General features: G+C 42.1%; 1 protein-coding gene and 1 long non-coding RNA gene across 2 annotated transcripts in view; one reads left to right on the top strand and one right to left on the bottom strand.

Annotated features, from left to right (window-relative positions):
* The first annotated feature begins 1,364 nt into the window (after positions 1 to 1,364).
* Positions 1,365 to 4,768, top strand: LOC138885842 (uncharacterized). Its single transcript, XM_070166827.1, has 3 exons — positions 1,365 to 1,931; positions 3,758 to 3,913; positions 4,361 to 4,768. The coding sequence occupies exons 1-3, from the start codon at positions 1,365 to 1,367 to the stop codon at positions 4,766 to 4,768; spliced, it is 1,131 nt and encodes a 376-aa protein (XP_070022928.1).
* A 4,493-nt stretch (positions 4,769 to 9,261) lies between these two features.
* The window catches only part of LOC104223779 (uncharacterized), a 29,921-nt gene continuing 25,491 nt past the window's right edge, over positions 9,262 to 13,691 (bottom strand). The window contains exon 5 of the long non-coding RNA XR_011405513.1: positions 9,262 to 9,563. This is a non-coding gene — a long non-coding RNA (uncharacterized lncRNA). The remainder of the gene's footprint in view (positions 9,564 to 13,691) is intronic.

Raw genomic sequence — 13,691 nt, 5'->3', positions numbered from 1 at the left:
ATTGTTAATTAAATGTACTATCCATGCTTAGTATAAATTCTTTCTCATATTATTTGACCCTAGTAAGTATCAAGTCGACCCCTCGTCTCTACTTCTTCGAGATTAGACGGGATACTTACTGGGTACATATTATTTATGTACTCATACTACACTTCTGTACTTAATTGTACAGGATCTGAGGCAGGTGTCTTTGGCTATCAGCCTGGTACGCATCCTTGAGTAGATTTTGAGACTTCTATAGTGAGTTGCTTCCCTTCCCATGCCGTTCAGCAGCCTTAAGGAGTCTCTCTTATGTGTTTTTGCTGTCTAATCTATTTCGGACAGTAGGATAGTGTGATTCTTTTGTATATTCTACTAGTTGCCCACAACTTGTAACACCAGGTCTTGGCACACACATTAGTAGACTATTATTTTGAGGATTGTATAATTATTTTTGATACATTATTGGTTATTGCATGTTCTAATCTTAACTTAAGGAATTATTGAAAATATTTGGTAAAAGTAAAATGAGAACTTATTTGGTAGTTTCCGCGTTGGCTTTCCCGGCAATGGTGTTGGGCTCCATCATGACCTATTATAGAAATGGGTCGTGACAACATAGTATCAGAGCACTAGGTTCACGTAGGTCTCACAAGTCATGGGCAAACCTAATAGAGTCTTTCAGATCGGTACAGATTAGTCCGTATTTATCTTCGAGAGACTATAGGGTATTAGGAAAAACTACTCTTTATTCATTTCCTATCGTGCAGTGGCTGGTATGCTAAATTTCCCTTTTCTATTCTCTCACAGATGGTGCAGACACGCACGACTGATGTTCTAGACCCAAGCGGAGCTGCTCCCCCCGTTGCTAGAGGCCGAGGCAGAGGCCGGGGGAAGGGCACCGACCCGAGGTAGGGGGCGAGGGCATCCCAGAGTTATCCCAGTAGTACCACCAGTAGATCCCGTAGGAGATCCTATTATCGAGGAGCATGGCGAGGTGCCCACAGCTGAGCCTACCCCGGTGGACTTTATGACAACATCGGGATTCTAGGAGGTCATGGGCGGTATACTGCGATTCATGGATTCTATGACTCAGGCTGGTTTATTTTCAGCAGTTCCAGCTATATCACAGACCGGAGGGGGAGCATAGACCCCTACTGCTCAGGCTTCTGGACATGCAGTTGTAGTGTATCAGACTTCGGGTGCACTACCCGCAGATAGGCCCCAGCCAGTTGCTGCAGTGATGCCCCAGCCCAGACCAGCTACGGACGGTGACCCACAAAAGTTATTAGATAGAGGGACTAGACTTCACCCTCTTATCTTCGGGGGTGACCCATGAGGATGCCCAAGATTTCATTGATAGTTGCAGGGACAGATTACACAACATGAGGATATTGGAGTCGCATGGAGTTAACTTCACTACTTTTAAGTTGGAAGGTAGGGCCCATAAATGGTGGCAGTCCTATGTTCTTGGCAGGCCAGTAGGTTCTCCTCCCCTCACTTGGGGTCAGTTCACCCAATTATTCTTGGATAGGTATATTCCACCCTCTGAGAGGGAAGAGCTACGATATCAGTTTGAGCATCTTGAGCAGGTTCAGATGTTTGTGACTGATTATGAGGCGAGGTTCTCTAAGTTGTCTCGCCATGCACTCATGATACTTGCCACAGATGCAGAAAAAGTGCAGAGATTTGTTGCGGGGTTACACCCCGGTATTCGAGCTAGCATGGCCCGAGAGGTGGATATGGGTACTGAATATCAGTTAGTAGTAGAGATTTCTCGTAGGATTGAGGGTTATCGCCAGAGGGATATAGGGCAGATTCAGCAGGACAAGAGGGCCCGGTTTACGGGAGAGTTCAAAGGTGCCCCAGCTAGGGGTAAAGGTCACTTCGGGAGGGGTCAGCCCAGCAGGCCCCCATACTCAGCACCACCACCCCCTCCCCGAGGTGCTCCAGTGAGACCTTATTTTAGTGCGATGTCGGAGAGTTCTTACCGCCTACCAGCTATTCAGGGTTCCTATGGTGGGTATTCTGGTCATCAAGATTCTTCAAGTTCTCACTTTAGTGTCGTGCCAGAGAGTTCTTATCACCCACCGGCCATCTAGGGTTCTTCCAGTGGGTATTCGGGTCAGCAGGCTCAGACTTCAGGGCAGCAGGCTATGGAACCGAGGGTGTGCTACGAGCGTGGAGATCCAGGTCATATGAAGAGGACCTGCCCCAGACTTTGGGGCAAGGCAGTGCAACAGGGTTAGCAGCCTATGATTTCAGCATCGGCTGCCCCGGCACCTAGAGGTGGAGGGCAGATGGGTAGGGGCCATCCTAGAGGTGGAGGCCAAGTAGGGAGAGGTTAGCCAGCTACTGCTCTATTAGGTAGAGGCCAGCTAGCCGGCGCTCTAGCCAGATTCTATGCCCTTTCGGCCAAGCTAGATGCATTGGCCTCAGATGTCGTCATCACAGGTATTATTTTCGTCGGTGGTAGAGATGCTTCAGCATTATTTGATCCAGGGTCTACTTATTCATATGTATCATCTCTGTTTGCTCATTTCCTGGTTATTTCCCCTGAGCCTTTGGGCACTCATGTTCATATATCTACTCATGTGGGTGATTCTGTGGTTGTGAATTGGATCTACCGGTCTTGTATGGTCATATTCTGTTGTTTCGAGACTAGAGCAGATCTCATGTTGCTTGATATGATCGACTTTGAGGTTATCCTGGGCATGGATTGGTTATCTCCATATCACGTCGTCCTAGATTGCCATGCCAAGACTGTTTCATTAGCGATTACAAGGTTACCGAGGTTGGAGTGGAAGGGTTCCACAGTTGATACATCTAGTCGGGTTATCTTTTTCCTGAAGGCTCGGTAAATGGTCGAGAAGGGGTGTTTGGCATATTTGTCTTATGTTCGAGACACCACCATAGAGTCTCTGACGATTGATTCGGTTCCAGTGGTTTGAGAGTTTGTCGATATGTTTCCTTCTGATCATCCTAGCATGCCACCGGATTGTGATATTGATTTCTGTATTGATTTGGCTCTAGGAACCCAGCCTATATCTATTCCACAGTACCGTATGGCTCCTAAAGAGTTAAAAGATTGAAGGAATAGCTTGAGGAGTTGTTGGAGAAGGGGTTTGTTAGGCCCAGTGTATCACCTTGGGGTGCACCAGTGTTATTTGTGAAGAAGAAGGATGGGACAATGCGGATGTGCATTAATTACCGCCAGTTGAACAAAGTCACCATCAAGAACAAATATCCGTTACCTCGTATCGATGATTTGTTCGACCAGTTGCAGGGTGCTAGGGTGTTCTCTAAGATAGAGTTGAGGTCAGGGTACAATCAGTTGAAGATTCGGGACTCGGATGTTCCGAAGACTGCATTCCAGACTAGATATGGCCATTATGAATTTTTGGTGATGTCCTTTGGCTTGACTAATACTCCAGCAGCATTTATGGACATGATGAACATGGTATTCGGGCCTTATGTTGATTTTTTTGTCATCGTCTTCATTGACGACATCTTGATATACTCCCGTAGCCTGGGGGAGCACAAGCAGCATTTGAGGGTAGTGCTTCATACCTTGCGAGAGCAGAAGCTTTATGCTAAGTTCTCCAAGTGTGAGTTTTGGCTGGACTCAGTGGCATTCTTGGGGCATGTTGTGTCAGGAGAGGGTATTAAGGTGGATCCCAAGAAGATTAAGGCAGTTCAGAGTTGGCCACGCCCTACCTCAGTGACCGAGATCAGGAGTTTCCTGGGGTTAGCAGGTTAATACAGACAATTCATGCAGGGCTTTTCATCTATTGCATCACCATTGACTAGATTGACCCAGAAGGGCGCTCTTTTCCATTGGTCCGATGATTGTGAGGAGAGTTTTCAGAAGCTCAAGACAGCTTTGACCACATCACCAGTTCTTATGTTGCCTTCCGGTTCAGGGATGTATATTGTATATTGCGACGCCTTGCGCATTGGATTGGGGTGTGTATTGATACAGGAGGGGCGAGTTATTGCCTATTTTTTGCCCTAGCTGAAGATTCCTGAGAAAAATTATCCTGTACACGATCTAGAGTTGGCCGCGATTGTTTATGCTCTTAAGATATGAAGGCATTATCTGTATGGGGTGTCATGTGAGGTTTATACTGACCATCGCAGCTTGCAACATTTGTTCAAACAGAGGGATCTTAATTTGAGGCAGCGCAGGTGGCTTGAGTTACTGAAGGATTATGACATCACCATTCTTTATCATCCGAGCAAGGCAAATGTGGTCGCGGATGCCTTAAGCAGAAAGGTAGAGAGTATGGGTAGCTTGGCATTCATTCTAGCAGAGGAGAGGCCACTAGCTTTGTACATTTAGTCCTTGGCTAACATACTTGTGAAGTTGGACATTTCATAGCCCAGCCATGTTCTTGCGTGTGTGGTTGCTCAGTCTTCATTATTAGGGCAGATAAAGGCCCGGCAGTTCGATGATCCATATCTGGCGGTTCTCAGAGAGACGGTGCTTCAGGGAGGTGCCAAGGAGGTTTCTATTGGCGAGAATGGTGTTTCGCGACTCCAGGGTAGCCTATGTGTTCCTAATGTTGATGGTCTGAGAGAGACGATTCTAGAAGAAGCACACAGTTTGTGGTATTCCATTCATCTGGGTGGTATGAAGATGTATCATGACTTGAGGCAACATTACAGGTGGCGGAGGATGAAGAAAGACATAGTAGAGTATGTGGCTAGGTGTTTGAATTGCCAGCAGGTCAAGTATGAACACCAGAGGCCGGATGGCCTACTTGAGCAAATGCCTATACCAGAGTAGAAGTGGGAGTGCATTACCATAGATTTCGTAGTTGGGTTGCCGCAGACTTTGCGGAAGTTTGATTTAGTATGGGTCATTGTTGACAGGTTGACCAAGTCGGCCCACTTTATTCCAGTGGTGACTACTTATACAACAGAGAGGTATGCTCAAATTTACATTCGGGAGATAGTCCAGTTATAGGGTGTACCTGTTTCCATCATATCAGATAGGGGCCCTCAGTTCACTTCCCATTTCCGGAGAGCTGTTTAGAGTGAGTTGGGGACCCGTGTAGAGCTCAACACAATATTCCATCCTCAAACCGATGGGCAATCATAGCGAATGGTGCAGATTTTAGAGGACATGCTTAGAGCATGTATGATCGACTTTGGAGGGCAGTGGGATCAGTTCTTGCCCTTGGCGGAGTTTGTGTACAACAACATCTATCAGTCCAGCATAGATATGGCTCCATACTAAGCTTTATATGGTCGACGTTGTCGTTCTCCTCTTGGGTGGTTTGAGCCTGGTGAGGCTAAGTTACACGGTACAGATTTGGTATAGGATGCCTTGGACAAGGTAAAGTTGATCAAGGAGAGGCTTCGCATAGCTCAGTCTAGACAGAAGAGTTACGCGGATCAGAAGGCGCGAGATGTATCATTTATGGTTGGCGAGAAGGTCCTCTTGAAAGTCTCGCCAATGAAGGGTGTTATGAGGTTCGGGAAGAAGGGCAAGCTGATCCCAAGGTTTATTAGCCCATTTGAGGTGTTGAGACGAGTTGGAGAGGTTGCTTACGAGCTTGCTTTACCCCTAGTTTATTGGGAGTCCACCCAGTTTTTCACGTGTCCATGCTTCGGAGGTATCATGCCGACTTGTCCCTTGTGTTGGACTTTAGTACTATTCAGTTGGATGAGATCTTGAGTTACGAGGAGGAGCCAATTGCCATTATTGATAGGCAGGATCGCAAATTAAGATCCAAGAGGATTTCAGCGGTAAATGTCCAGTGGAGGGGCCAACTAGTCGAGGAGGCGACCTGGGAGTCCGAGGAGGACATGCGGAGCAGATACCTACATTTATTCAGCACTTCAGGTACTTTTCTATGCCCGTTTGCGGACGAACGTTTGTTTAAGAGGTGGAGAATGTAACGACCCGACTGGTCGTTTTGCCTTTTAGAACCCCGTCCCCCAAAATAAAACTTCCCGCACTTGCATTAACTCATTTACGACCAGCGGGTATGGTTGGTTTGGGAACTTGAAAGGATTTGGGTAGAAATACGCTCATTTGATTCCTTAAGATTTTTCTAAAAGGGCAAGTTTGACTTTGGTCAACATTTTTAGCAAACAGACCCGGATTCATGTTTTGACGATCCTGGAGGGTCCGTAAGAAAATATGGGATCTGGGCAAATGCCCAAAATTGAATTCCGAGGTCCCTAGCCCGAGTAATGATTTTTTATTAGAAATTGTTAAACTGAAATTCTAAGGATTTAAAGAAACTAAATAATGATTGATAACATGTGTATCGGGCTTGTATGTTGGTTTCGGAGCTCAGTACAGGTCCAAAATAGCATTTAAGACTTGCCCGCAAAATTTGGTGTCAATCCGAGTAGTTTAAGGGCGTTTCGGCTCGTTAGAGGAAAATTCAGAACTTGAAGTTCATAAGTTTGATTCATTTGGTTTTAGGGGGTGATTCTTGGATTTAACGTTGTTTTGGGCATTCCAAAGGTTGAGTAGGTTAGTCTCGTGATTTCAAACTTGTCGGTATGTTCAGGCAGGGCCGGGAGCCCTGAGTGTCAATCGGATGAGGCTCGAGTGAAGTTGGAATTTTTGAGAAGTGCTAAAGCATCTGCTTCTGTCATAACCGCATCTGCAGTTGGTTGACTGCAGGTGCGAGACCACAGAAGTGGTCCTCCTATCGTAGAAGTGACCAAGGCAGGTCAGGCCAGGAACCGCAGAAACGGCTCCGCAAAAGTGGCTTCAAGACTGTAGAAGCGGTCCCAGCCCGCTTGGCCCATTTTTGCAGATGCGGTCCTCCTATCGCAGAAGTGGGACCGTAGATGTGGAAATCGCTAAAGCAGTGAGCTTCATTTAATACGGGTTCTAAGTCATTTTTTACCACTTTTTACTCCTCCATTGGCGATTTTGGGAGCTTTTGAGAGAAGACTTCCACCTAGCATCTTGAGGTAAGTTTATCCCACTTATTCTTATCTTAATACTTGTGTCTTAGGTAGATTAAACACTAGAATTTAGGTAAAATCAAGGTATTAGAGCAAAACCTAGTGTTTTAACAAAAGTTAGATTTAACCACGAAATTTGTTATGAAATAAATTAGAAATCATATATTATTGATCCTTAGTTTATAGCGAACAACTTCCTTAAAAAAAATTTTTGGAATCCGGCCACGTGGACCTGGGGTCAGATTTTAGGAAACTTGGGTTGAGGATTGGGGAATTGCTTAAATAGCTAGAATATGATCTTGTGAACTTATATTGACTAGTTCCTACCTCTTTTAACTAGTTTTGGATCGTTCGGCTCCAAATTGAGAGTTTGGGCTCTTTCTTGGCATTTGGAAGTATACTTGAAGCGAGGTGAGTCTACTTTCTAATCTTATAAGAGGAAATTGTCCCCATAGGTGTAATAATCTAAAATTGCTATTATATGCGGGGGATACGTATGCACTAGGTGACGAGAGTCCGTGCGTAGCTACTATTATGTTAAGTCCGAGTAGTCTAGGACCCAAAAGCATGCTCTATGTGATATTCTTGTAACTTCATGTTAAATTCGGATTCGTATAAATCCTGTTGATTAAGGTAAATGAGACTAGTAAGAGGGACCTTATCTTCCTTGGTCTTTTAAAAGATAATTTGAATATTCCTGTGAATAACTACTTCTAAGATATACATTATTGTCTGCTTGTTATTGAGTTTATTTATATTTGACCGCGTCGCACGTGTGATTCGCGAGCGGGGTAATTGATGCATCTATGGTTCGTGTCGTTCGACCCTCGGTAGTGCACAATTTACTTTTATGTTGGACCAGGACGTACGTCCCTCGGTGTTACTTGCGCATGCTTTACTTAGTACTTTTCTATGGACTGAACTTCGTATATGCCTTGAAACATAAATGGATACCCATGATATTATCTGGAAAAAGAACTGTTATTCCTTGCCATAAATTGTTAATTAATTATGCTATCCATGCTTAGTATACATTCTTTCTCATATTATTTGACCTTAGTAAGTATCAAGTCGACCTCTCGTCTCTATTTCTTCGAGATTAGACGGGATACTTACTGGGTACATATTGTTTATGTACTCATACTACACTTCTGTACTTAATTGTACAGGATCTGAGGTAGGTGTCTCTGGTTATCAGTCTGGTGCGCATCCCTGAGCAGATTTTGAGACTTCTACGGTGAGCTGCTTCCCTTCCCATGCCATTCAGCAGCCTGAAGAAGTCTCTCTTATGTGTTTTTGCTATCTATTCTATTTCGGACAGTAGGATAGTGTGATTCTTTTGTATATTCTACTAGTCGCCTACAACTTGTGACACCAGGTCTTGGCACACACATTAGTAAACTATTATTTTGGGGATTGTATAATTATTTTTGATACATTATTGGTTATTGCCTGTCCTAATCTTAACTTAAGGAATTATTGAAAATATTTAGTAAAAGTAAAATGAGAACTTATTTGGTAGTTTTCCGCGTTGGCTTGCCCGACAATGGTGGTGGGCGCCATCATGACCTATTATGGAAATGGGTCGTGACATAAGCTGCCCAATAATTAATCTTACGCGAACGTGACAATCCCCACGTGAACGCAAATCACTGCCTCCTCAGACCTACATGATTGTGTCCTTCCTCACGCGATCGCACATAACAAACGCCCGAACTCAGCTCTGCCTCATTTCCTCTTCGCGAACGCGGCCTAGCCCATGCGCTCGCAATTCACTACTAGACCAGCCTACGCGATCGTAGGCTAAGGTTGTATTGTGATCCGGTCTTGGGCCTAAATGGGCTAAACAGGCCGGGCCAAATGGTCCCGGGCTCAAGCGGTCCCGGGCCAAACGTTCCCGGGTTTAATGGTCCTGGAGGGTGGAACCGGCCCAATGTGGGCCTAAGCCCACATGGTCTCGGGATAAATGGGTTGGGCTCACGGGCCTAAGTGTTCTGGGTTATTTTTTTTATTTTTTTTAATCTAAGGAAATTCTTGTAAATTATATATATACATACTATGTAAATTGCTTATATATATATATATATAACTTAGATAATTTACAAGAAATTGCCGTATATAGTATATTGCCTTATATAAGATTTTTTGAATATTTTTTCTAAGGCAATTTCTTGTAAATTATATTATATAATTGTTACTTAAATCTTATTCAAATTTAAACACAAAAAAAAATTGCAAAGAAATATTCAAGGGAATGCCTTATAATTTTTATTATTACGACATTAACAAAAAATTGCAATATCTTTCTTAGTCTTCCTCCCCCCAATGGAACGAGCACAACAAGGTGCTAATACCACCAAAAGGAAAAAAAATTAATGAAGATGTGACAAAATACAAGTTACATATTAGTCTATGTATTATCTCTAACACATTTCATAAATCCTTCAAGGTCCGGAGGAATTTCCTTTGGTAGTGGCGGAAAAGAAGCTTGTTCATCACCACTTCCGGGCAAAGCAGCATCCTCCGCAAGTTCCTCTAGCATTTCTTCATAAGCTTCGTCTATCTCCGGTTGTGATTCAGCAAGTCCAAAATTTCTTCTTTCCGAACGGATCCAATCTCTGAAAATTGAGTAAACAAATCTACAAGTGCTACAATATAAACTAAATAGTTAGAAATAGTAGGATAATATTGCCCAGATAATTCATTTATAGCAACATGAAATTATTCTAAAAAGTCTACAAGCATTTTAACATTAGTCCAATCCTGATTTGTAAGGTGCTCATCATCATCAACATCATGTGTCTAGTCAAATACATCGAACATGGAAAATATTATTAAATGCATGATTTAGTGTAGTTGTAAGCAAGCCTATAACATTAGTGTTACCAGAAGCATTATCCATTGAAACTGACAATATTTTATCTCTAATACAAAAATATCTACAAATATCTGCAACTATGTTAGCAATAAACTTACCTCTGTGATGTGAATTAATTATTCTATAAGCAATAATGTGCTTTTGCATTTTTCATTCCTCATCAATCCAATGAGTGGTAACAGCAAGATAATCACAGTCATTACCACTTCTACCACTATCAGTAGTAATAGCAACGCGACAATTTATATGAGTAAATAAATAGCGCAAATATTGTTCATATTCATGTTTATATTTATAAATATCGCTCTTTACAGTTTGCGCGAGACCATCCTTTATAAGTAGGATTAAAAACTCTTCTAATATAATGCACAAAGTGAGAGTTAGAAGGAAAACTATAGGGTAAGCACATAACAGTAACCATTTTTGCCAATTCTTCACGATCTTTATTTGGATCGTAATATAAAATGCTACTGGTAACAGTGTTAATTCCCGGTTGAACTAGATTTGACCCGATACTAGGGTTAACCTCAGTACCTACTCTTGTCCCCTCTTGTGCAGCTTTCATTTGATGATATCTAGCTTTATCTCTAGGGTGTGTATTTATGTGTCTAGTCAAAGTACCCGTACCGCTACGGTCTCCGGTATATTTATAAGCCATCAAAGACCCACAAATTTTACACTTAGCCGTATTTTGATCTCTTAGTTGAGTTAAAAAGTGCCAAACAAGAAATGTTTCGGGCCGTCTAGAAGGTTGTCTATTACAAGTAGGGGTTACTACATGAGGGTCAGGCAGGGCATTATTTGGATTATTATCAGTTGGGTTAACAACAGGACTAGTAGGTGTATCATCTAAATCCGATTGCGTTTCATCTAAATCATCATTTTCCTCATCATTTTCATCGATAGTTTGATTAGCATAAAGAGCATTCATATATTCATCATTTAATTGTTGACCTGGTGCAATATCATGGCAAAATTGACTATCGGTAAATTGAAAACAAGGGTTATCACTATCAAGAATAATAGGTGGAGGAGGACGGGTAACATGTCTGCGTCAGGGAGTCGGGGGAGGAGTAGTAGCTTGGCGACTAGATTCACCAATTTTAGATTTTCCCTTACCACCTTTTTTTTTCAAAGAAAAGGCCATATTAATTATAATTACAAACTAAAACAAACAAAACTATAATATTAAAACTTAAGAGTTGGAACAAGTTTACCGAATTGACGAACAACTTCTTGAAAATTGTATATCGTTGAAGACTTGAAAACTTGAATACTTCAATTCACCAACTTCACAATTTTTCACAAATTGCAATAATAAAGTAAGCAATTATAGAAGAAAATTAGAGAGAGATTGATGATTTTGTGAGTAAAAATAAAAGAATGAGGGGGTATTTATAGTTGAGAATAGGGAAAAAGTGTAATTATAACAAGTTTAGGGTTAAAACAAAGTTTGGGGGCCAAATGACTATTTTTTAAAAAGCCAAACGGCTAAATTGGAAGGCCAACGGCTAGTTTTTAAACTTCCAACTGTTGGCCAATTTTAATTTTTTTTTTTTGAAAAATAGTCGTTGGGCCCGGTTGAACCGACCCAGGCCCGCCAGCTGGTCCCGGGCTAAACGGTTCCAGGCTCGCGGTCTCAACATGGAGGAGCAGCCCACAGTGGGCTCCTAGGACCGCTTGGGACCGGACCGTTTGGACCGGCCCGTTTAGCCCATGGTCTCACGGTCCCGGGCTAGGCCCGGAACACAATACATAGGGATGGCAATGGGGCGGGGTGGGGCAGGTTTTGTTTGATACGGGGCGGGGTGGGTTTACTCTTATGCAGGTGTGGGGCGGGGTGGGTTGCGGGTTTAATGCGGGTTCAATGCAGGGCAACTTTGAATTTTACCAAAGTTGGAATTAATCTTTCTTGATTCTTCAGCTTTTACAACAAATTAATTATGTCTTTAATAAATCTACATAATGGCATTCCTTTCATGTTTAATACATTTGCACTTAATATTAGTATAACATAATATTAAGAGTATCAGAAACCAAGAAAGAGAAAGAAACAAATGAGCATTCCTAGGCGTTTTTGTTAGCTTACGAGATGATATTTGGCTTCATATACATATAGCCACAGATACGCTACGTATCTTCCTATAAAGTTGCATCATACGCATGGTTGAAACTTGTTAAATTAAACTTAGATATAATAATAAAAAAGATAATTAATTTAAACATACTTATTAAAGAAAAAAGAAAATAATTAAGTGGGGCGGGGCGGGTTGAAATTTTTGTGGGTTCTGCCAAACCTGCCCCGCATCCGCCCCGCCCCATTGCGATCCCTAACAATACAGCCTTATCGCAGGCTCCATCTCACGAATGCACAGCTGCCCAAACAAGCCTTCGCGATCCTAGACCTATCCATGCGATCGCATAGAAGGAAACCAGACATGTACACCAGAAAAACTTCAACAATCTCCCAAATCCAAAATTTGATATGTTAAACATTTGAATCCCACCCAAGGCCACCCGGGCCTCAATCAAACATACCAACAAGTCCTAAAACATGATACGAACTTATTTGAGGCCTCAATCATATCAAACTACATCAAAATAAAGAATCGCACCTCAATTCAAGCCTAACGAAAATAAAGAAATTTCATCTTCTACAATCGATGCCAAAACCTATCAAATCAAGTCCGATTAACCTCAAATTTTACACACAAGTCATAATTGACACAAAGGACCTACTCCAACTTTCAGAATCAAAATCCGATCCCGCTAACTGATAAGTGAGGATTTTGACTACTTATTAGCGCATTTTTACTTTCGTTTTAGTCCAAAAGTGTTTAATTATATTCCCGAAAACTGATGAAATATGCTTAATTGTAGGAGTATTGGAAAATAGGTCACAAATATGAAATCCAGCTCAAGAAGGAGTGATCTGAACTGAAGAACAAAAATAAGGCAAAAAGGCTCAAGTGCGGACCGCAGAATTCTATCTGCAGCCACCGAAGGTGAAGTAAAGTCTGTCAGAGGCCTAATGTAATGTTTGGACTGCACAATTATTGTACGGTCACAGAAGCTATGCCAGAGCTCAAGTTCAGAGAAGTCTCATATTGAGCCTAAAGGAAATGTGGACCGCACAATTATTGTGCGGCCGCAGAAGTCAACCAGAGGGCCGCCTCGAATTTGTGCGGTCCACAGAAGGACCCTACACGACCACACTCAGATTTGTGCGGACCGCAGAACAAGAGACATGCGGTCGCAATCCAGCATTGTGCGGCCGCAGATTCCAACTCCTATAAAGACTCAAGCAAAGTGCGGACCGCACATGGAATTGTGCGGCTGCAGAACCTTCGAAAGGGCATTTTTGTTTATAATTTCCAGCTTTGTATAAATAAATTAGTTTCGCGAATTTAGGTCAAATTTTTGAATTTTGGCCTGCTGTAGTCATTTTTACTTACTGCTTTAGGCAACTTTAGCTTACTTTAGTGATTTAACATTGGATTTTCATATTTTAATCTTTGAATATGAGTTTAATTATCATTTCTTCTCTATTTCTTCATTACCCATTATGAGTAGCTAGATTTTTATCTATTATTGTAACCCAACCCTAGTGTGTAAACCTAATGGGTGTTTAATTTATTGCTTGTTTATGGTTGGATGTTGATTATTTAGCCTTGTTCTTGCTTTTCATTGTAGAATTAATAGTTGCAAACATTAATTCATGCCTATTTGACTTGGTCTCTACTTAAGAAAGAGAGACTTAGTCCAGAAAAACTTGGCTAACAAGAATTTGGGATGAAATCTAGAGATTGATAGTCCTAATTAAAGGGTTGAACCTAGAGATAGTAAAACCCGACTTGAGCATTTTATCAACTGTTTTGTTCAATACCCATTTGGACTT

Source organism: Nicotiana sylvestris, chromosome 2 (genome assembly GCF_000393655.2).
Source record: "Nicotiana sylvestris chromosome 2, ASM39365v2, whole genome shotgun sequence".
Lineage (NCBI taxonomy): Eukaryota > Viridiplantae > Streptophyta > Magnoliopsida > Solanales > Solanaceae > Nicotiana > Nicotiana sylvestris.
This window is presented reverse-complemented; position numbering and strand designations above follow the sequence as displayed.

Coding starts and splice junctions, on each gene's coding strand:
- LOC138885842 (XM_070166827.1), top strand. CDS start 1,365: ATGAGGATATTGGAGTCGCATGGAGTTAACTTCACTACTTTTAAGTTG. Junction 1,932..3,757: donor CCCCTCCCCGAGGTGCTCCA/GTGAGACCTTAT, acceptor CAATTCATGCAG/GGCTTTTCATCTATTGCATC. Junction 3,914..4,360: donor CCGGTTCAGGGATGTATATT/GTATATTGCGAC, acceptor GACATTTCATAG/CCCAGCCATGTTCTTGCGTG.